The sequence below is a fragment of the Strigops habroptila genome, chromosome 9 (assembly GCF_004027225.2).
Source record: "Strigops habroptila isolate Jane chromosome 9, bStrHab1.2.pri, whole genome shotgun sequence".
NCBI classification, from domain to species: Eukaryota; Metazoa; Chordata; class Aves; order Psittaciformes; family Psittacidae; genus Strigops; species Strigops habroptila.
Window position 1 is genome coordinate 13142409 of NC_044285.2, and position 24589 is coordinate 13166997.

General features: G+C 44.1%; 1 protein-coding gene and 1 long non-coding RNA gene across 5 annotated transcripts in view; one reads left to right on the forward strand and one right to left on the reverse strand.

Moving 5' to 3' along the window:
- Positions 1-15454, reverse strand: part of FAM214A (family with sequence similarity 214 member A) — a 48774-nt gene extending 33320 nt beyond the window's left edge. Inside the window, exons 1-2 of one of the 4 annotated variants that reach the window (XM_030498520.1) lie at positions 15333-15454; positions 14624-14888 (exon numbers count right to left, since the gene is read on the reverse strand). In XM_030498520.1, the coding sequence (XP_030354380.1) occupies positions 14624-14639 (16 nt within the window). In that variant the 5' untranslated portion in view covers positions 14640-14888; positions 15333-15454. Of the gene's footprint in view, positions 1-3087; positions 3172-14623; positions 14985-15332 lie in introns of those variants that run through there. The other 3 variants (XM_030498519.1, XM_030498518.1, XM_030498517.1) reach the window with 3 other exon arrangements.
- A 146-nt stretch (positions 15455-15600) lies between these two features.
- On the forward strand, positions 15601-19369 carry LOC115613268. Its single transcript, XR_003993328.1, has 2 exons — positions 15601-16521; positions 18752-19369. It is a non-coding gene; the product is annotated as an uncharacterized LOC115613268 (long non-coding RNA).
- The last annotated feature ends 5220 nt before the right edge of the window (positions 19370-24589 follow it).

The window sequence follows — 24589 nt, forward strand, 5'->3', positions numbered from 1 at the left end:
CATCGGAAGACTAATTCACTCATCCAAATAACAAGACAGTATTTTCCAGGCTAGTCTTTCATTCAGATGACAAGACCACCAACAGCCTGGCAAACACGCTAGCATTCTCAGTGCGGCAAGACCCAGTGCACAGACAGCACTGGCTAAGATGCATTCTCAGATTCTATGAAGATGAGAGATTTGGTAGATACAACCACACATGTATAGGATAGAATGATGCAACTGAACAGTCTGAAGTGTCTGAAAAGGTTTTTCTTCCAGTATGTTCAGAAAAAGTCTCCATTTCAGATATCCAGCTTTACATGTGAATTACATCCAGGGCAGCTTTCTGACTATCACACCATGTCAATTCCAGAGACGTGGTTCAACTCCAAGAAGCTCTGTGAACACTGATGGCATACCTAAGCCCAAGATAAATAGTCACACTGAGGAAGAACTGTAACTACTGACGCTGCTGAGCTGCCCTTTTTCTTATTTTCCCAGAATAACTGAAAAACAAGGAAATGAGAAACAAACCAAACAATGCAAATGCACTGTTAGTAACAGAGCTTTTAAAGAATATGCACGAGGAGAAGAGAGAAACACTCAAGAATTCAAGAATTTTATTTTAATGGACAGCACATTAAACATTAGATATATAATATGCAGGTTAAGCAGGAGCTGATACTCTCGTATCTTTATTAGAACATCATGTCAGTTAGAAATCACACCTACAAGCTGAAAACTTCTCCAGTACTGCTGCTAGAACAGAACTAGCTATTAGGGTATTTAAAAAAAGCACACAGTGTCCTCAGGTGAGGAATGTAGATTAATAATCCCATTATTTTATCTGAAATAAAGAAAAAGACAAATCAAAAAGCCCAGAGCAACCTATTTTCATGACATCTGACCTCTTCTACTGCAGTTTCTTTCTGTATTCATCTTCTGCTTTCCTACTTCATCTCTCGAAACTTTAATGTTACAACCTGTTCATTGTCATCTGAGTGGTGGGTAATTTATCTTGCGGAACTTTGTCAGAACATGTTTGACCACCCAAAATCCTCCTCCTAGCTAGCAAGGCTACCTCCAGCTTCAGCGGGTTTGTTTCCATATCTGCAGTCCAGATTATTTAGAGGGTGAGGTAGAGGGAAAGGAATAAAGCTAGCAGACCAAAGGCAGAGGCTGTGCTTCTTCCTCAGAAATGCAAGGAGCTCTGAAAGAACCGAGACGACAGTGATGATGGTGGAGCAGCATGAAGCTCCTCAGGTAATTTTTCCAATGCTATTAACCTTCACCTACAAGGCCTGCCCTTAAGTGGTTAAACAGTAACCTGCAAAAGTAAAAAAGTTACAAAAGAGACAATATATGCTTCTCATTTAAAAAATTTCTGGGAGAACGGCCAGGCGCATAAAATTGTATTTAAACTTTATTTGGGAGGACAAATGAGGACATTACAACTCTCAAGCTGTGTAAAAGGCTGCTCAATTTAAAATGGACACCAGAGCCTACTATAGAATTTTGAATGCATAAAACAAAGGAACATTTTGGATAATTTTAGAATTTAACTGTGTCACACAGCACAATTCAGCTATTTACAAGTTTCCACATTGTACGTCATGTTATTAAGCTTTAATAGTCTTCTGGTACTCAAAAGAATAAAATGTTACAGAGGGTCAAAACTGGAAGGCTTAACAGAATTTCAGCCAAGAATCTAGTTTGCCTCCCTCTCTCCTAATATATGGTAATTTTCTACATAGCAAAATGGCAGACATTAAATTAAACACATTTAAAATTCAATTTATGCAATTATGAAATTTCACGTTGTCCTCTCAAAAATTCCTTACTACTTTATAAAGCAATGCTTCACTGAGTCAAAACTAATATTCCCACACAAACCACAAAAGCACACTAGTGGAATTGTTCTTCCTCCCATATCGGGACGTGAACGTCTAATGTCAGGCAGCTCACTGAAGCTAGAGCTCTGGTACCTTTGGGAGGAATACCAGCAAGCTCCCAACCCTGGATGAAAATATATGCAAGTACTTGCCTGGAACAACATTTGCATTTTTAGAGAACAGGTTGGCATAAAAAGGAATGGATAATCCTCAATTCAGCATTGAGTTCAGTATGCTATTTAATTAGCTTTAAACACAGCCTACAGTTAAGCAACCAGCAAGCTGCTAATTAAAAATACATATTTTTAGTTGCCCCCAAAGCTGATATACTTGCATCAGCTTCATTTGCCCCAAGACAAACATGTAGTAGCAAAGGGCTGATACTGCTTTCATGCATTGTTTCCAGCAGAAATCAAAATACTGTAATAGTTTCCTCCTGCTGGAGGAAAGGGGAAAAAAAGAGAGAGAGAAACTTGACCTACATAACAAGGCACAGAAGAAACTCAGTTATGCTTCAGGGTGGTTTTGGGAGGGGGCAGAAGTTTTTTCTCCTCTGTAACAATGAAGAGTCAAGTAGTTACATATGGCTACACCAACTACAACTGTTAGCAGATTTGACATTTAACTATATGTCTCACTTCTAAGGCTTAAACATACCCTCTTCCTGTTCCAGGCCACTTAATACTCTTGCCCTAACAACGTAATGAATTAACAGAGTTAATTTTTAGGTTGTCCATTACTTTCCTTTACAGGGGGTTGTTAAAAAAGAGACCTCACAAACCCCAGCCTTTCCTAGGCTCAGTAATCGGAACGAAAGGGAGAACATATGGTGAAACTGTTTGTTTTTCTAAAGGAACTATGTACAGCCCAAGCACAGCGCACTCCCGCACTGTGCCGGAGGGGCAAACTTCAGCATAGGCGGATTTTAAATCACCTCCCACAGCAAAACACCGACATACGCCGCCGATCGCTCTCACGGTTTCACAGCCCGCGCTGGTTTCAAGCCCGGGACGCCTGTCCGGCCCCCCCCGCCCCGCGCTTCGCCGCCCCTCCCGGCACCCGCGTCCCGCCGCCCCTCGCCCCCGAACCGCCCGGTTCAACCCCGTCCTCCACCACCGGATCCGAGGACACCCCAAGTCCAGGCGAGCGGACGCCGCGGCCAGCCCCAGGCCAAGCGCGGATGCGGCGGGCCCGGTTCCCCGCCGGTACACACCTTCTCCGCGCAGCCCGGTGCTCCCGCAGCGAGCCCCGCCGGCGCGCCGCGGGTGGGTGCCCACGGCATTTCCACAAAGGAGGCAGAGTAGGGCCGCGCATAGCAACAGGGCCCGCGCCCATTGGCCCCGTCGGGAGAGCGGCCGCCCCCCGGGCGGGGCGGGACGGCCGGGCCCCGCCCCACCGGCTGCACCGCCCCACCGGCAGGTGAACGGGGGGACGGAACCGGGCACCGACCCACGGCAGCAGGAGCCACCGACACCGGCGCTGTCCACAGGGAGCTGCCGACACCCGCGGGACGGCAAACACCGGCTCCCCACGGAGGGCTTCGAAGGCCGCCGAAAGCCCGGCCCCGCGCTGGCCCTACGCGCCGAGCGCTCACGCAGAGCAGCGCTTTCCGAGAGCCAGCCCCGAGCAGCGGGGGATGGACACCCGCGGCTGCAGGGGCCCGTCCTGCCGCCAGCCCCAAGAGCCGCTTCCACAGCGGCTCTGACACGGCTCAGCCCCATCCCTCCGTCCCCACGCAGCCGGGGAAACTGTCACTGGCTCTCCCTGCATCACCGCAGGTCTTCACCCACCCGATGAGCTCCTTACTTCAGCGGTCTTTACAACTCCTTCCTCGATCTTTCAAGGGGCACTTCTGGGGACTAATCTATGAAGTTGTTTCAAGAGAATAGTCCCAAAACTGCAGGTATTATCCAAGGCGCGGTCTAAACAACGTATTGTCCGCATTAATTTCGTCCAGTTTCTCCCTATTTACAAGAACTTAAGTCAGATGACACGCACCATATTAACACGATCAGCACAAAAAAAAGTATTGTCAGCCTAACCGTGTTACAAAATAGGACCAGAACTCCTGTTCTGTAATGAGATGCCATGAAACTGTAAGTCCAGATCAAACTACACTTCACAACCACATTCAACATCCAGTAGCACTCACTAACCCACCGAAGAGCATGGAGAATATGCTACTTCACAGAACAACGCCTTTTCCCCACTCACAGTTTAGAGAGCAGTATCATTTAGCTGCGGTTTTGCAAAGCCATGGCCTGTACAAGATCTTTAAGCAGACATTTTCTCCGAGGAAGGCTGGATACCTTTTAGTAGCTGGCCCATTTAAAGATTGTAGATACAGATAGTGCCTTACAGAAAGTTATACATGAAACATACCATTTCATTAGTCACTGACATTCAAGCTTCCTGTATATTTTATCCCAGTTTGCTTTCCAAGTATTTTTCTTTCATGGAACATTTACTTCTTCAAAAACACCAAAGTTTACTCAGTTGTCTGAAAAAGCAATTTCAAGTTTTCTCAATCAATCAACCACACAGCCTTTGAAAAAAGTACTCAGATGATTTTCTGTGAAACAGTTATTCAGAATCTATGGGAGGGGTAAGAGGAATATTTATCATGTTGGTAAACACATTATGTTTAAAAGTTTTTCTAACAAGAGGCAGAAGCAACAACCCCAAGTCAATTCCCACAGGGGCCAACACAAATGGCATTCAGGAGCCACCAGCTGTTTTTACAGGCCAACTGACCATGTTTTAGTGATGAGCAGCTGCCTCCAGATGACAGGCATACCTACCCACCACAGTGCTCCCAAACAGTCTCCCCACATTGGGCTACTGGGGTGCAACCACAAAGATCCTTTTCACATCTGACAGTCTTCAAGTACAGCAAAAGCAGGACAGCATGTTGACACCCCAGCTGTTAAGCTTACAGTCCTAAGCCATCTGTAGGTATGCAGAGCTGAGCTCTGTGCCTGTTTGTAGAACACCCCAGAAATGAATGCATCTGGCCTAATAGAATACTAAACTTACAAACTACAATGTTAGAAATTCCGCCAAAAAAACCCAGCTTGAAACATGCTATTCATTTATCAGTCTGATCTCGTGCTCTTCCACAAACTCTACCAGAGGCTCAAGATACATATAACTGGACAGTGGTAGCGTGACTGAACATGAGATGTACAGTATGTACAGCAGCACAGAGATATACATAGGACATTTTCCAAAGCTGCATATTCCATCATCATAAAGTAGCTGCACTTAAAATACTACTATTACCCTTGCAGTTTTAACACTATTACCCTTGCAGTTTTAACACTGCAAAATGATGAGTAATAAGCAAGACTGAATTTAACAGACTATTTCAACCCACCTTCTACCACAAACAGGGTAACATTTATTAAAATAAAAAAACAAAAGATGAGGTCTTGATAAGAATGGATTTTATCCCAACACAAACTTTAGGAATAAGCAGTCCTACACATTTCACAAAGCAGGAAATCACAGCCAAGTGTGGTTCATCTCAGTATCAAGTCAGCTGTGCATCAATTCAGAGGCACTTGCCAGTAGACATAATTGGCATCACCCCTATGTTACAAAAAAAGCCCAGCTCCAGCCTTTGGAGGGCCATGCCAAAGCACAGCATGTCTAGTAACGAGCTAGTTCAGAAAAACACTCTAGTTCAGATTCCAGCCCTGCCTTGAGTGGGAAAAGCAAGGTGTGCACATAACCCCTAAGGAGCGAAGCATAAGTAACTTCATGGCACCTTATATTTACACAGCCTAGTTGCAGAGACAAGCTAAAAACAAAATCACACTTCTACCAATGCATCCCTTGCTCAAAACAATCATTTTGGACTGAGTTATTAATCTGAAAAATATAAACCCACTATGCACTCGCATGTAGACAGCCCTATTCCCCTTCTCCCTCCTCAGATGCTCAATTCCTCAGAACAAAGCAAAGGTCAGCTCTCGAAGCTTGCAGTGCATGTCAAGGAGCTCTTAAGATATTCCATTCACAGCCCTTTATGTTTAAACTCAGATTTCGAGTGAGAAAGACTACATATCGGCTACAGCACATCTAGAAAAGTAGCTACAGATGCTAACAGTTCCACTACCATTTTAAAACAAAACCAAATCAGTGCATATCATAAAGCTGCTTAAAATTTCATACTAGAAGCTTAACTAAGGATGAATACAGCCAGCTTATAAAAAGCGTCCTAAAACATCTAGGAAAGGCCATTACATAATCTCAAAATGAAGATGGAATGAAAGAACACACAATGGATATCAAGCATCATCCCTTAAGCTTTTTCTCTAGTGGATCCAAAATACTTTCTCACAGAAACTTGTTCCTTCTACACCTTGCTTGCGTTAGCATGGTTTAAGCAGCTACACTGTGAGTAGTGCTATTAGTGTGGTTATGGTAGCAATCCTTATCCAGCCCACTCCTCCAGTTCTAGTCCTTCAGATACTTTGTTTCTTGTTGCTTCTCCACAGTAAACAAAATTTCTCTAGCTATTCAAATAGCATGTGCTTCAAAAGGAAGAAGCTGTTTCCCCCTCAAAATAAAGCAAAACAAAGCCACTTTTTTCATTAAAAGGCATCTGAAGTGGGAAACCTTGCATAGGAAATATGCCTGAAGATTCATTTTTAAACAATTATACAGCAGAGAAAAAAGGATTTACCTTTGAGCAGCATGAGTGCTGATACCAACTCCTTTGACTTAACAATGCATTCCTAGTGCGTAGTGATCTTGACAATTTTGTCCCTGCTCAGTCCCTACTGGCAAGAAACTCTTTTACTCCACATCAGTGGAATATTTACTGAAGCTCTTCTTGATGCACCTGTCCTCTTCCCCCTTTCTCCCAAGTCCAACTTTATCAAAATTAAAAGCCCAATTGAAAACTGTAACAAAAATGAACGAGTAAATAGGATGTCTTCCTGGGACTATGCTGCAAACAAATACCCAGATCTGACACGCAAACAAAACATGCATTGATACTTGTGTCTTTACAGAAAACCGCACAGAACAGCATCAACCCAACATATCAAAATTCACTTTCTGCTAACACAGAATTTATGCCTTCAGCAAGTAGCCATCACAGACATTTATCAGATACTACTCTTAACCACCCCTCTGCCCCTCCAAGTCTGCAGACAAAGCCTTCTAGCAAACTTGCTGACCTGCCTGAAAGAGTGAGCTTGAGCCAAGGTTTGTTTCACTTACATTGTTGAGCTAGTGCCCTGGCAGGGAACCGAGGAGAACAATACCTGGCAGGCAGGGGAGAAGGGCTTCCCACCACTCTGCAAAAAGTGCTGACCAAAGCAGCTCTTCCTGCACCTCTCCTCCTTCCGCTGACCCTCAGAGGAAACCACCACCCTACCACTTCCCACCATGGTACCAACTAATACCATCCTCAGCTCTCTCTCTGCCCTTCCCTCCCCCATTACACCCAACAACAAGTTGATACTTGCACAGCACCCTGAGAAAGAAACTTAATTTATTCCAGCAGAGAGAAAAGTGTGAAACATGCCCTAGAAATCCTGAAGGCTCAGTGGGAAAAAGGAATCCCTGCATGCACAGCACCATAAAAGGCTAAACTAGCATAAGCAGTCACCTGCTTGTAGTCACACTAAAGTTCTCAGTCCAAAATGAACTGACTTACCAACCTGGATCTCAGGGATCTTAACGGAAAAAACCTCAGTAACTTCACAGGATACATAATGTAAAACAGATGACACGGCTCATGTGCACCAGAGATTCCTTATTTTAGATAAGTTTTTTTTGTTGGGTTTTTTTGTTTGTTTGTTTGCTTTGGGTTTTTTGGGGGGGGTTTATTTTACTTCAGAAAACAATTCAACTTCCCCCCCCCCGGAACACAAAAAAGTCATACTTGGCAATAGGTCTGGGAAATACATTGATCGCTGCTAAGAGAAAAGTCTATGTGCCCCATACTACACACTTGGACAGAGCCTTCCCACTAACTGAAAAGTGGTGAAATCAAAAGAAATGTGTATGGTGGGAGCTGAAGAACTCCCCTTACTGCTTTTAAAGCAATTAAGTTGTCCAGAAGACTTCTCAGTAACACTATTTTGTTTACCTTTATTCATCACAAGGTTTCTTACATTCAGAACAGACATGAAAGCGTCTTTAGTACTTCACATGTGGAGTGCTTCCTTCCTTCTGTGTTCATCTGCCTCCACTGATTCATGCACAGCTCTCCTCTTCAAATTATCCCTGAGAACATTCTCATACTATTCTATTACATCTTTGCATTTTGAGTAAACATAATATACTAATACCATCCAGATAGAAACTCTAAATAGTTCTGGTCCCAAAGCTAACATTAAAAGCTAATTCGACAGTCACTAGCCAAAAGAACTAGTCAGGCTCATTTAAACATGGAAGAAAATGTATTAATGCAAGCGAGTTTGATTTGATTTGGTCAAAACCCCACTGAATTGTTAAGAACAGATGAAGAATTTTCATGACTGTTTTACAATTCAGTTTTGTTGCTTACAAGTAGCCCTTATATACATAAAAAAATCTCTTCCAATCTTGGTACAGTTGTGCATGGAGATCAAAAATAACTGCACATGGCTTTGGCTGTGTGCTTACAGCTATAGTCATCCCACCCTGCACAGCATCAGCAGGAAAAGGAACATGTAATGCATGCAAAGTCTTCCAAAGTCCAACTACCTACCCAAGTCCAAGAGGCACTCTTCTGTACTTGCATTCACCCGGGTTTATAGCCATCCTTAATTGCCTACTTCTACATGAAGTTTTTGTACTTGGGAGTACAAAGGTAACCATGCAATTGTGCAGGCACTTCTAAAACAATTTAAACTTAAAAACTGGCTTCTGTCTAAACATTAAATACAGGTGACCTGCAAAGACGGAATAATTTATTACCACCCTGAAAGACAATGTGAGACACCTTCAAAAATCTAAAAAGTAGAATTTACTAAGTATCAATTTAGAATGGAGAAGTTATTATAGCTATAATTACAGTTAAACTGCAAGAACCTTATTGACTGAAAGAACAGCTAGTAACTGCCAGACTGTTATCCTAAACCTGTGCATGATAGGATGAAAAGCTATGGCTATTTCACCACCATTTAACAGTTGCTATTAGTAGACATTTGTTAAAATAACAAAGAAACATTTTATAAACAGTGAAGCAGAGCAAGTTCTTTTCACAAATGTCATAGAGCTGGTTTGTTCCCATCAGTTACTCTGTTTTCACAGAAGATTTCTAATTTTAATAAGCAGAATTTCATTTGGCAACAAACTCACATCTCATGAGAATCTATATTTACAAATGTTAGCCTATTTTTAAAAACATTTAGAAGCTGGCAGACCTCGGATCCAGTAATAGTTTCAACACTGCCCTTAACAACAAAGTCCAGTGTAATATGCCTCTGCCCAGGGATCTGATCTGGCGTGCCAAAGTTTCTCACTTCAGCAAGTAAAGAATACGGTCAGAAGAGTCAGTTGTATAGCCCAAGCCTATGGGCTTGGCATATCCACAAGCCCCAAAATATCCACTTACATGCCACTCCAGCAGCATCCATTTTAGCAACAAGAGCCCCTCTAAACACAGCTAGTGTAGGCACTACTAAATAAACAAAAAGAAAATGGCAAAGTTGTTAGAAAATGGCAAAGTTGTTAGGTTTGTTCTCTCTGAGGAACAGGCACACAGTGAAGAACTCTCCCTGTTCAACACAGATATAAGCGCTCTTCCAACCCAAGGAGCTATTTCTACAACAGGACAACTCACCTCGTTGTCAACATCTAGGCATAAGTTGCAGAACAGTAAAAAAATTTTAACATAAGCAAACACACCTAAAATTTAAGATTTTCCAATTCTACAAATTAATATCCTTAGATATTTTTTCTTTTTTTTTTTTTGGGGGGGGGGGGAGTTAAGCTCCTAAAAGGTAAGAATTCTTCTAAGTTAAATTTCTGTAGTAGAAAATAAGAGAATATATATTCCAATTTCTTGGAGGTAAGGACAAAGCTGTATTGAAAGAATCCAGACTCTGACCTCAATTAAAAAAAAAAGGCTTATACTCCTGTTCACTCATCCTCTGCATCTACATATGATTTGTTATCAGGCCAAATCTGCTCTCCCCGAAGATTAGAGCTAGATGGCTTCATGCCTTATAAATGGAATCTGAGTGTAATATCCTGACCACCTGTCAGTTTGGTTGGGTTCTTTATCCTGAAGAGTTTTAGGTTTTCCTTCTCTTAAAGAATGATCTGGTTTTATTTGGAAGCAATCTACTCTACCCGGGAGCAGCAGACACCCCACGCCCTGCTGCCCATCAGAGCCGGCCTCCCTCGCCACACGCACCTTCTCGCACGTGCCCTGCGCAGCAGAGCGTGTTCACCAGCACGGCTTCCTCCCTGGCCGGGGAGCAGCGTCACCTCCACCTCATTATCACCCAACCTGCACTTACCTGTGGCAACCAAGCCCCAAGCATTGCCCAAACACTTTTGGAGTGACAGCTCCACTAAGCAGGAAGCACCTAATTTCCAGTTTACTACTTTGTTTACTGGCTACATCGTTCCACCACGGAAAAGTTTAAGTGCTTCGTGACATTTCACTGAGAAGATACTATAAAAATAAAGCGTCTGCATCACAGTGCAATATGGGACGCTAAAATACCACTCATTCTTTGTGAAAAGATATTTTCACTTCCTGATCTGCATACTCTGTAGCACACCATCTTTGCTAAAATGTTTCCAAAAAATCTTTCACAGAATGTATATAGGGCACAAAAGTAAGTCTTGTTTTTTAAAAACAAGGTCCTTATCCAGAACTCCTAACTTAACAGTTAACTCCACAACGCTTAAACACGCTGGTTCAGCTCATTTCCTCCCAACCCAATGTCTCCTCATCCTTCCTCCCAAGAATTTGAAGGAAAGCATTCAATCAGCAGTTCATCTTCATTAATGTCTCCTCCAGCTTCCTCACAGATACACTGAGAAATCCTTCAGCTATGTTTCCAACAGGAGGTAGTAAACAGACTTTTGCTGAGCCCAAAGAGTTAGCTCCTTCCATACCAAACCACCAAATAAGGTGGAAGAAACCTTCTTAACCCAGTTACTACGAGCAGACCTAAAGGCACATATCAGTTTGACTTGCAAAGAAGGAAGGAGAAGAGAAAAAGACTGATTGTTCCTCTCTTGAGGACAGAAAGCCATTTCGTTAAATTAGGATAATCTCAAGGAGGGAATTAATGCTTCGGAAAGTAAGAGAGAACTGCTTTTTGCTTAATCTGTAAGTGAAAACAGAACAGTCTACACAGAGAACACAGCAGAAGAATAAACAAAGCAAGGTAATAAAAAAGTAAGAAAAGACTAGAATAAGGTGATAAAAACCAGCCAGCATGCATTTAGAGACAAACAAGCCAGTCTTCCTCCTTTAACTGATCACTCATGCAGTGAGGGGGAGGGAGGAGGAAGGAGCAATAACTCTGAGCTACTTAGACTATACTAAGACTTTTGATGTCTTGTAACATTCCCACAATAAAATATGACTATACCGTAGATTCATGTAAACCACAAGATTTTTTCCAGTTGTGCACCAAGTGTACTCTAAGAGTACATAACAATCCTTCTGAGTTTGGCATTAAGCTATCACCCTGACGTTATGCAATGTTTTCATTAACTCCGATGGTGAAACAGTGTGTTTATACAGTTTATGAACAAAGCTGAGCTGGAAAAGCTTGCAAACACTCTGCTACAAAGCCTAGTTCTGTCTTCCAAACTCAATAAACTGGCGAAGTAATCAGAAGTCATTAGAACGAAGTTCAGTAGAAGCAAGAGCAAAGCTCTGTACTTGAGAAAGGAAACAGTGGTCCAAACATGCAACACGGAGCAGCTGACTAGGCAGCTGTACTGCAGAAACTAAATGGTGATGGTATTATGGATGAAAGGTAGGTAAGCTGATACATCGCTAGTGCAGGAAGACAAAAAAAACCCAAACCAAAAAGAACAAAACTCAAACATCACTCCAAAAACATTGTATGCAAGAAAGGGAGACATCATTCTTTGCACTGATGAAGCCTCAGCTGAACCAACGCGATCACTGTATTTTAGGATGCTTCAGTTAAAGCCAAGCAGCATCCACCAGTATTGTAGTTACTGCATTCCCTAAACCAGGTATACAGTTGTTTATGTGACTGTGCTTCGAGCAGCCACTGCCCTTCCACACTGACACCCCACCTGATGGGCAAGTCCTGAGTGATGCTCATGAGGCACATCCTGTGAATGTCTATGCCTTTGCATGGCAAAGAAGCAAGACCACATTTTTATCTGCACTTTCAAACCCCTCTTCCTCACTTGCAAGATTGCTCCATGGGTTTGCTATGCAACACTCCACATTCCATCTCCTCCATACTGCTCTCATATACTGCATGTTTAGAGCTGTAATTTTCAAACTTTCCGTAATATAAAGGGAGGTAAGTACCTTAGGGCAGGATTTCCCTTTTTTCTTCATTTCCACTCATCCCTCTCACCTCCTTCAAGTATTCTGTAACATTTCCCACTGTTAAAATGGTTGCACATTTAGATCTCCCCTTTCTTCTCCTGCACCACCCTTTATTGCTGGTGATAACAAGAATCTTACTGCTAGTATGACAAAGGCTAAACCATACCTTTCCCCAACATGCCTGGGGCCATTACAATCTTATTAACTATAGTTTTATGCTTAATTCTATCTACAAAAGCTACATCTCTGCTCTAATTGGATTCTGATACAATTATTTGCAAGAATGAAAAAAACCTCAAACATTTCAAGTCTTTTAAAGTCTGTTTCTTTGTTTTACTTGCTGCAAGCATTTGCAGTCCTCTCAGGATTGTAAAGGTCTGTAGAAAAGTGCAGATTGTGGCAAGTAGAGTGCGCTTCTCCCCTGTCCTATGCTATTAGTTTGGGACGATTGGAAGCAGGTGACTGCACACTTGGCTGCTTGTATCCTGTGGTACAGCTGCTACGCAGAAAGCAGCACTTGTAAACATGTGCATGATTCCTGCCTCCTAAGAGGCTCTATGGGCTGCATGTGGCATTTAGGGCAGCACTTTCACAACCCCCTTTGCGCAGGGTATTGCTTTATTACATTAGTACACAGCTAAGCTAGAGGTATCTACTTAAATGGCTGGAGATACTCCCTCATGTCTGGAGATTTATTTCGAGATTTTTGTTAATTATCTTAACAAAATTCCAAGACATTACTTCTGAAGGGTTTCACCCAGTTAATGGGAGACATTTACATCTAACTTTTTCTGCCTAAAAATTAAATAAGCAAAGGTCATATAGAGGTTCTGAACAGCTACAGAAGAACATCTTAAAGCTGCAAATATTGACTTGGGTTTTACCTGGCTATTTTGAAGTTTTATTTCACCTTGACTGTAAACACCTTTCTGTCTCCAGTGTTTGGCATTAAAATGTAAAGAGATTCTAAAAACAACGTGCCTTGCTGCAATTGATCAGGTGAAGGTTTAAGCAATTAAGAAACAAGGAGGAAAGCAAAGAGAAAAGCCCATTTCAAAACCCTAGTACTTAAACCCCATTAATTTATGTCTATGTTTGTAATCATTTCTGTACTGTCTGTGCTACTGTCATACCATATAATCCTTACAGCATATACATACAAGAAATCCACCTAAAAGCGGTCATTTATGCGGTGTCACTATTAGCAAACATGTCATTAACAACCCTAATTAAGCTATGTATGTCATGTAAGTGTTAGCATTTAACACACGGATATCTAAGCTATATTAAAGTGTTTCTCAAAACACCAAAGTGATTATAACACAAAAAGAATGTGTTTTTAAAACTGAAAGCAACCAGGTGAACAATAGAATCACTAAAACTTTAAGAAACCCAAATATCCAAGCAATAATTCTAAGCAATATTTTTTTTAATTAGCACTCAGTTCTACGATGAGCACTCATAAGATTTGTTTAAAAAAATAATCGTGCTTTAAGTAACAGGAATCAATAATCACTGCTCGTGTAGATCAAAATAGAAGTCATGACATATTTTCAACTCTAGGGGCATCAGCAGCTGTTGCTATACTGCAAAAGAGCTGAAGTGTTATAAACACATACGTAGACAGTCGACTTTATTTTCCTGTAAATCCAGATGTCAGTAATCCAGATAAGATGTAATCAAATTATGGCGAAAAATTAATATTTCAGCATGCTCGTTATGATACATCTTCTTTACAACCGGAACAAACCCCGCTGCCAGATTACAAAACATCACAGATGGAAGTTACGGTTCTTTTGAGGGTGGTTTTCAGCTACATTTTGTCATTTTTGCCAACCTGCTGGCATTGTCTGTCGATGCCCGATTTGCCTTCGACGGACTCCCGCCCCAGCACTGCAGTCCCGGCTAACAAGCCGGCTGTAGCTGACACACCAACTGCAGCATTCCCGGAGAAAAAGCAGTTCGCTACGGTGTTTGTCTCCCCTCCGTCCAACCCAGACAATGGGAAGCCGAAGGACAGGCAGGACATGGGGCTGTTGGACACATTCCCGGGGTACCCTTCCAGTCTCCCAACTCGGAAAATGCTAATGGAACTGAACCCGAGCACCTGGATTCTCTCCCATCCCCCAAAATGACAAGGGAGGAGATAAGGAAATAAACCGATAACACCGAAACAAAATACCAGGCTACTTCTAATCCCAGAGACAAAACAAAACACAAAGAAATATCCTGATAAACCGTTTACCTCGTTCCGGCTTCATTTTCTCCGCGTCCTCAGGCAGGAGCCCCCGTGCCCCGCTGCTCCCCCCGCGAAGGCTGGCTGCCGCTGCCTCCAGCTACCAAGGGCGATTGTTTTCCGTACGCCCAGCAAGCGGACCCGGCCCCGGGCTGGCAGCGGGGCCCGCCGGCAGGCAGCAGGTCGGGGAGGGCTGAGCGGCGGCGGCGGCCTCTCCCCGCGCCCGGCCAGGGTGTCCTTCCGTGACACGGCGCCGAGCGGGGCTATTTATAACCTGCCGAGGAAAAAATCCCACAAGAACAGACCTCGGCTCAACCCCGGCTCTGAGTCACCGCGGCCCCGGGCGACGGCGGCCCCGGCCGGAGTCCCCTCCCTCCCGCCCCGAGGAGGGCAACGAGCGGCACCCCCCTCCCTCCCCTCCGCCCCGCAGCCCGCGGGCCCTGCCCCGTCACCGGCCGGCGGCTGGCGGCGGGGGGCTGCTCGGCACCTTCATCCCCGGCCCCGCCGCTGCCGCCCGGGCTGCCGGGCCGTGCCCCCCGCGCTTCGCCCCGGTCACACAGCCCGCCCCTCCCGCCGCCGCGGAGCGCTGCTCTCCATGGCTCTGCCTCCCGCCCTTCCTCCTCCTCCTCCTCCTCCTCCTCCTCCTCCTCCTCGCCGCTGACTAACTCCCCTCCTCTCCGCCGGGAACTCCCCGCCTCCCGCCGAGCGGGGCACACACATCACAGCCCGGCGGCGGGCACGTCCGCTCGGCAGCGGGGGACCCGCCGGGACGGGACAACGGACCGGACCGGGACGGAACAGGGACGGGACGCGGCGGCGGCCGGGACCGCGGGACCCCGCGCCGCGCTCATCCCGCCCCCAGCCCGGACCCAACCGCCCCGCCCCTCGCCCGCCTCACGTGCTCCGCGGCAGCCAATCGCGTGCACTCACTTCCTGCCTGGCTGCCCGCCCGACGAGCAACTCGGTTGTCATGGCAACAGAGCGCCGGCCCGGCCAGGGCCTGCTGGCGGGCACGGCCCGGCCCGTGGCGGGGAGCGGCGCCGCCGCGGTTTATCGGTTTACCGGTTCACCGGTACCCTTCCCTCTTATCCCCCCCGCCCCAAAAGTATGTTGGCAGGCAGGGAGGCCGCCGCCCCGCGCAGGAGAGCGGCCCCTCACTCACCCACGGCGGAGGCTGCCCAGCGCCGCGAAGGGCCCGTCCCGCACTGCCGTTGGCCGCTCGCCGGCTCTCGCTCTTCGGCCTGTGCGGCCACAGAGACGTTCCCGCGCTGGCACCCCGCGTCTGCACTCATCGCCGTAGGCACCAATATATATATGTGCGTATACAGGCGCCCTCTGAGCAGCGATTGAAAGTGCGAACGGCCCGAGCCGCGGGAGGCTGTGCCCCCGCCCGCTCACACCGCCCGGCCAAAGGAGCTGCGAAGGACGGGAGGAGGCCGCCTTTGTGCCCCTGGCGCCGGGGGAGGCCGCCGCGCCGATGCCTGCCCCTCACATGCCCGCTGCCTGCCCTGCCCCGCAGCACTGTGCTCGACGCTCACTTCACACCGATAAGAGTTTGTGTGCAGAGACAATGGAGCCAGCAGGGCTGTGGTTACAGCCGCCTCGATCCAGCAGAAAGGCAAGCGTACCCGAAAGGGACGGCCTGCGCAGCTGTATGTGAACCTTCCGTGCCCGGAGCCTGCTCTGTTGGGGTGCAGGCACACTGCTAATGCCTCCACTGAAAATGGGGAACAAGCCGCGGCGGTGACAGGGCTCCCTCCTTCACCAGGGATCCAGATCCATTCGGGCTGTAGTGGTTGTGGTTTCATGGCCTCCCAACAGTAGAGACCTCACCAGGAGACTGTATCAGGGCCAGGGAAAGCCCCACAGACAGCAATACTGCTCCGTGTTGGACTCAGAAAAGACAGGTGAGATGATACCGACCTCTCTTGCTTTAATGTGGTCCTATATTTGGGATATACACATACATTGCTGCATCCAGTCATTACACTGGCAAATCCCTGCCACTGTGATTATTGTTTACAAACGCTTCCATCTTACAGACCGAGCACTACTGGGGGCACTCACTCTCTACAAGATGATTTATAAATACATGTCTTCTGCCCTTTCTATAGAGAGAAAATACACATGGGTCAGTCAACTCCCCATCCCTTCTGGTGTGCCAGGGCCACCACAGATACATATACACCTAGGATCTGCCTAGCCCCGCTCTTCTCACAGCTAGTCAAGCAGCCACTGAAGGTACTGCAGAGAATGTAAAATTCCCGAACAACTCAATTCTACGCTGTTTGGCTCATAGGAACTGCACCTATTTCCCTCTCTCCTTTGTCAGTTGTACATCATTATACTCAGAGGGTGCTTCACAGAACAAGCTGTCCAGTAAACATCTCTCATTTCAGTCATACCCCAAAATACATAGGCAAGTAGGAGGGTATCACATGCAGTGCTTTGATATTACACTCATAAGTACACGAGTGTCACTTCTGTTGCTGTGTGACTGCTGTAGACGTGTTTGGTAATTACAGATCTCAGAGCTCTCTGCCGGATGCAATATAATTGCAAATGTGGCAATCCAGAATTATAAAAAGAGGAATTTGACTGAGCAATAAATGCTGCAGATGTATGTATATGTGAAGTTCAGCATGACTACACGGGGCATGATTCAGCCACCTGTCAGATCCTCCTACCGGAGATAGTCATCCTAATGAAAAGTTGCATCCTTTAGGCCACTAATTGTTGCTGTAAGACATTGCAAATTAGTTTGTACCTTGTTCTAATATTGGTTTTATAGTCAAAATCAAATCTGCCTTTCTACTGTTTAACTACAATTGTAGCTATTTAACTGTTATGCTTCACGTAGTATTTTTTAATAGTTTTTAAAGTTTTAATCTCACTTTGGCACGTTTTTAAACATCTCACCAGACATACATAGGCCCAACTTCCAAGAAAATGCTCTCTCAAAGCACTTAATTAATGAGCCAAATAGTAAGTGCTCAATTTTCCATTACTTCATAGTTCTTAGGAGTTCAAGAAAATGGCAAATATATCCTGAAAACCATTTACCATTTAAAAAAAAGAAAATTCTAAGGGATATGACTAGAGTAAGCCAGGTCTGCTGTGCAGTCCTACTCAGTGTGACTGTGGAGGAGATTTCAGGGTCAGCTTCCCCTCCAGTCAGACACTTTCTGGACCCAGAGAGCAATGGGTATATCTGAGATAGATCCTTCAGGTCCTGCTTCAATTCAGGTAAAGGACGGTTTCCCTTTTGACCACATAGACATGTAACAGATCTGAAAAAAAGCAGAACAGAAAACGAAGAATTATTAGAGAGATCTAATTATACAATATTTTATGTATAATATTAAAAGCAAAGTCACGATAAGCATCCCAAACAAATTCATGGACTTAGTTTGTCTAAAATGGCTAAAAATGGCCTTGAACTCATAACTTTCCTCCCAGTCACCGACCAAACAATGAGCACTGCATGAATACCCAGAGAAGATATGGCATTAGGGGCTTCCACCATGGGAATTTGCTTACACATACTTGGGCATTTTTTGAGAACAATGACACTACTGAAATGCATTTCTGACCTCAGAAGCTGAACATCAGGTTAAAACGTCTGAAAAGTGTATATGGCTGCGTTACACATCACACAAAAGCAGGATTAGCTTAGAAACACTAACAACTTTAACTGCCCTCCCACTGCCAAGTGTAGACCAACATGTGCTTCCAGGAGCACCAACAGGGACAAAACCAGGATTCTTATCAGTTTGTGTCTCATGGTTGATTAACTTCGGTGTCCAGGCAGGTGAGAGCTTTGGCTGCAACACCCATGCAGTCAAAGCAGCTCTTGTACATACAGTGCCCAGTGTTGAAAGCCATGAGTTTCAGTGGCAGGCTCTTTCCCAGTGGAAACCTTAATAGGGCTACTCTACCTCCTTTTCCTGAAATGTGTCAAACCTTTCTTCTCTTTCAAACCTTACTCATGTGTGAGGTTTGACTCAAACCGGCCACTAGATTTAAGATAATCCCTGCTCAGGGCAGCATGACAGCGCTGTCACATAAGCCTTGCTCATGTAGAAATGAAGTTTTTAAAAAAAATTAAGATAAATGTATGACTCTGTTTTCTTTCAGAACTTCAGCCCCTTAGGCTTTTGGCACAGTCCCTGTAACCTGGGACAGAATGTATTTTGGTCATATCCCCAACTGTCTTTTCAGCTTTAGCTGTCAAAGAAGTAATGTCTAATGCAGCAGATCAGGATTCCTGTGATTCCTGGAGACAATTACCGCCTGTGAAGTGACGTGGCACAACTGCTTTTGACATGGCTGCCATCTCTGTGGTATAAAGCCACCACACTTGGGAGAAAATTACAGCCAAAGGATGAGGACAATGGGAAATTGACTAAAAAATACAGTCTGCAATGAAACAAATTTGATATGTGTTAAAAAAGAAAGTCTGTGAAGAATCATCTGTAATGCAGTTGTCTCCAGTAATAATCACTTTGGAAAGAATGTTAAAATAGAAACAAATACCACAAGAACTAATAAATTCCTACAAGCTGTCACTGAAACTGAGAGAATAAACCAATATAATTAAAATACCAGCATGTTGTAAAAGTTTAGTTGTAGGGGTTATAACCATTTTGAGTTTGGTTTTTAATATGTCAGTATATGCAGAGAATTCATCATAATCCTTTCTTAAGATACCTGTAACCACAACAGCAAGCATAGCTGAGTAAAGTTTCTTCTGCATGCGTGCCTGTCTTTGTGTTACCACCATTGACTTCAGCCTCTGAGTATGTGTCTTCATTCATCTTTATTTAACAGCTAGATTTAAGTATTTTAGTACTATCAACCCAAACAGATTCAAAAATACATTAAAAACACCCCAACTACATGCCCCAGCCTTACAATTTCCAGGTAACAGAGCTCATCATATCACGCAGAGATGTCTGAGCAGCATTAAGGCAGTGCTTCCAGAGTTCCACTGCTTGCTTTGTTTCATGCTGATCTGAGGGGCAGGAAGACCTTGGTGGTGGGAGTCGCAGAGGAGGTTTTGTTCTGTATTCATCTCCAGTTCCCCCACAGAGCTTCTCACCAGCATAATTCTGAACAGCCTTTAGGCCTCTCAGTTACATTTGGGACTTGCCTCAGGATCGAAGACAGGAAAGTAAATTAATCTCATCTTTTTGTTTTGAGTCCCCAAGCACAGACTGTCATATCAAAGTCTGGCAAGACTGGAAAATCAGAGCAGAAACAGCAGGATTTTAGTTTTCTTTCTTAGAAATACACAAATCATGGTCCTGGAGCTAAATATTTTGAAGAGAGTAAATAAACATAATGTAAATCAACAGGTGTTACACTCTGGTGTTTGCTAGCTTAGAGGGATTTATCTTTTCATACAGTTCCTACCAAAACCCTCTATTGCTTAATTTCGCTACTAATTGGCCTTTCAAAGTAAAAACTGTATCACTATTGTCATGTTCTTCCTTTCTAAATCCACTTTTTGAAATTAGTAAAATGACATCTGTTGGTCCATCCCTTCCACGTGTGCTCTCAAGTTGCTTTATGTTCCAAGTAGCGCTTTCTCATTGGAGATACAGCCAAGACTAAGTTGAGAGGGAACTATGAGAACAACGGAAAGTTTATCTTCCTCACCAGAAATAATTTCCTGGATTCGACACTTTGCTACTAAACCTTGTTTACATACAGGAGATTCCTTTAGCTGGAAGCAACCCAGCCCCTGTCCTGTGCTGCTGCTCAAGTTCCCCAGATCACATGAGATGCCTTGTGCCTTCTTCACTATTCTGGCAGCAGCAACAGGAGCTTAGCACCTCTCAGAATGGAATCTCTTCTCCTGCCACTCTTCCAGAGACTGAGGTGTAGCAGTCATGCCTTCTCACCAACAGAAATTAAGCCCATCCTACATTTCCACAATTTGCTTTGGAAAAAATAACTTGTATAATCTCTTCTCTGTTTGGAGCAACTCCTAAAATGATGTTTCATAAACCTTGCATACTTCTTTAGTAACTGATCTGTGACATGTAATTAGATGCCAGCTCCAAAAGAGAACAGTGCTGTCTCATCTGAAGTGGTGGCTGGTGATAATTAATATAGAATTATGAAGATAAAGACACATAAAGGTTCTGCTTTACAAGAAGACTAACCACCCGTTCTCTATAAATGCCAGTCTAAGCAGATACCTACTCAGTAAGATCGCAACTGTTAAGTTTCATTGCATCAACACCTGACTAATCAGGCAGTAATGCACTGAAAAGTAAACTATCTACTTGTGAATAGATCATTAATTTCTGAAAGAGAGAGAAATTATTCTTTTACATAGAAAATCTTTTCTGTGGCTGTAATATTCATTCCAGGCTGGAAGCAGTTTTGGTTGGGGTTTTGAGGGATTTTTTTTTCTCAGTATTTTTTCAAGGAGATTGTGCAGGCTCACTGAATAATGCTAACATTACACAATGTTTACCCAGGACTAGGCCTGATGGAAACATTAATCAGAAAATGTATAGGTTTACAGATTAAAATGGAAGTTTTCATAGCAACAGCAAGCCCTGACATTCCCTGAACAGAAGCTAGAGATGTATGTTTGCCAAGAGAAACAGCAAGATGTGGCCAACAGTAGGTTTTGGGAAAATGGAAGCACAAGAACTGTTTCCAGTCTAGGTCATCTCTATCCTCTCAGCACTCTCAGTTTACTTTTGAGCAGGTATATCCAGAAACTATACGCCAGTTACTCATTGCAGTGATCCGACAGGAATCCAAACACCCCTTTTATATTATTTCTGTTAATTTCAGTGGAAAGTGAGCACGTAACACTTGGAAAGATGTATTTGGAGTTTTGCAATGCTGTTTTGCTTTTGCCAGTGGCTTGATCTATCTTGCAATTATTTCCAGTGCAGTTCTGCACAACTAATTGCACTGAATTAATTGCTGGTTCAACTCCATCTGGTAGAAGTTCATGAAGTTCAACTTCTGATGCCTCCACCAGCCCTGTTTTCTTTCCCTCTTCTATCACAGCAGCTGGGTCATGGCTTAGCACTGTGCCAACAAGTTGGTGGCACATCCCAGCCAGCTCTTTCCAGCTTGGGCAGCTCTCATTTAATGCAGGACTCAACATCCACAGCCTTTGCCCACACGTACCTCGACTTCTACTGGCTGTTCATCTAGAGTTTATACCACAACCACCTTTTGCCCAATTTTTCTACATGGCTGTCTGCAGACTTGCCATTCTCTTCAGCCTCTGTCAGGCAGGCCTTTGGGCTTCGAGTTTCAGGCAGTGCTCATCCTCTGTCACATTAGTACCCATTTCACAGAAGAGTCCAGCGTGTCTTTTCATGCAGTTCATACAGTCTGCCACTTCCACAGGTGAAGCAGAGCCAGCACCCCTCCAAAGGGCCATCTTGTTGTAAGTCTCACCCTGCAAGCATAGCTGTTGCACCTCAGAGAACTGACACAGTGAGCACGTTCGCAACACGTTAAGAGAATTACTACAGCCACACTGCCGTGTGTATTGAAATTACACACAACTTTCCACGGGCACTGTAAATGAAAAGGATAATTCATTTATGTAGAGAAGCGATTACCTTGCTGGAGCAACAAGTCCTGCCTATAGTTCCACCCAGGCTAAAGTAATAGCACAGCTCCTACTACACTTGTGAGGGAGTAGGGCAGGAAAGTAGCACGTTAAGTACAGGGCAATGTTTAATGTAACCGCATGCATGGTTTACAAGAGAAGTTGCATATCATTTACTAAAGTAGTCAGTGAGTTGGGGCTTATTAGGTAGATGCCAGAGCTATTGCAAAACTGCCATGGCCTCATTCTAAACATTTTAGTTGCATAGTTATTAGCCAAAGCCATTCTAATATATTGATGGCCATTTAGTGGCATATACTACTTGTTAACAGTAAAGACGATGGAAATGGCACTGAACAGAATGGGTTGCACGTCATCACGACTGATTTTTCAATACAGAAATATGAAAATTACCCAGATTCAGGTTTCATTGGTGCCCAACTTTAGTTCTTTTTTAAATTTTTCAGATTAAAAAGTATTCTCTAAAATTCCACTCATTAGCTGCTGTCCTGTAATTGTATAGTCCATAGTGAAGAATGCCGTGGCTTACCTCACTTGTTGGCAGGGTCACTAATAGCAGTCCTGGACCCAGCTCCGCTCTCTTCATACACCAAAATTCCCCAGATAAAGACCGAGCCTACGTGTCTCACCCCAAGCATAGTGTTTGTAAGCTTTGCCACACATAAACCAAAACAATTTATCGTTTCAGGACCTTGCCATCTTCTGAAAGTGAGAGCATAATAGCAACTATAGCAAAAAAAATAGAGCATTAAAAGCTGAACAGTGAACGGCCTGATTGTACTTCACTGTGTCAAAAAATAAATTAAAAAATATCCATGCCTGGCAAATGCCATCAATGGTGAAATCCTTGGCCCATATACAAAGGTCAACTTCCCTTCATACAGAGGGAGGTAAGATTTCAACTCGGGCTATATTGGGTAGTGCTTTCTTCGCTACTTTCACACTAGATCAATTATAATTGTAATCCTATGGTTGATTTATTCTCATGTTGTACAACATTTGAAGAGGAAGGGAAGCTGACATTTGTTCAAAGGTCTCAAACAAAGGTAATACAGTATGTACACTAAAAAAAATTGCAGTAAGTTATGAAACTGCTTATCTTTGGATGTCAATTAAAACTTGAAAATTAGAGATCACTGCACATATTTATAGCAAAGTCAATCTTTACTTAATTAGGCTAGGTATTTTTTTTTAAACTAGTGATACAGTTAGAACATTGTAGCTGTATCTGTGCTTATATTGCTCTTGGCTCCTTCTGGGTTTCTTGGTTAATTTATTTTCCCTTTAAGTTGTTTAACTGAGTTCTTTTCTTTGCACAAAACATGAGCAGCTTCACTGCCTGGAAAACACAGAGCCCGATTGTTCTCCTGCTTACACCAGTGTAAATCAGCAATGGTCCCACCAGTCTATAGAATTACATCAATGTAAAGCTGACATCATAGAGATAGCAATCAAAGCCCTTGTTTCAAAGTTAATTGTTTTTGCTTAAAAAAAAAAAAAAAAGATGAGTACAGAACACATTTGTTCTCCTTCTCAACTGAAATGTCAAAGAAGCGCTGCAGTTTTGGCATCCAATCTGTGTGGGATTTGCACACATGGATCACATTTCAAAAACAGGGCCCTAGTCACAACCCATCATGCTAAGAGTCCATTTCCTTGATCCGATTTTAAGAAAGGGGAAGGTTTTGCCCCTGTTTATTTGCTGCCATTGAGATGACTTTTTCCACTGTCCAGAGCCAGTAGCAAACTGTCATCAGCTGTCAGCAGTAAAGCTCCAGCAAGAAATACATGGCCCATTTAAAGCCATTCCTCACCTTTGCTTCACCAAGACAATCGCTTTGCACGTTTAATGCTTTCAGATTTTTCCTTGGCAAATGAAACATCCATCATACCAAGGCTTGCAATCCTTTCCCCCCCCCCCCCCCCCCCTTCTTTAAATAAATAAATTGCTTGTGAAGGGACTGGGTGGGGAGCAGGGAAGAAGATACGTTCACAGAGCTCCTGGGCTCTGCACTGCCTTAGGAGGCTGCCATAGACTACAGCATCCTTAGGGTTACTCTAACGTATGGCAGATACCTTCCTGCCATAAACTGCGTGAAGTCATTTTCTCTGCTTCCTCCATGGCTCTGGTCACTGTAGCACTGGATCTTTATCCCTGCTGTGTTATCAGCCTTCTGCATTCACCTCCCTTATGTTTGAAAAACTGGAAGCCAGCTCCTAATTGCAATGGGAACTTGTCCTGGTGACAGCCATCCATTGCCAAAGCGCAGTCAGTCGTTCACAGCAGAGGTGAGCCAGGCTTGCATGGACACAGTGGCAGCTCAGCACTGAAGTTGCTGCCAGAGCACCTGCGAACCCTA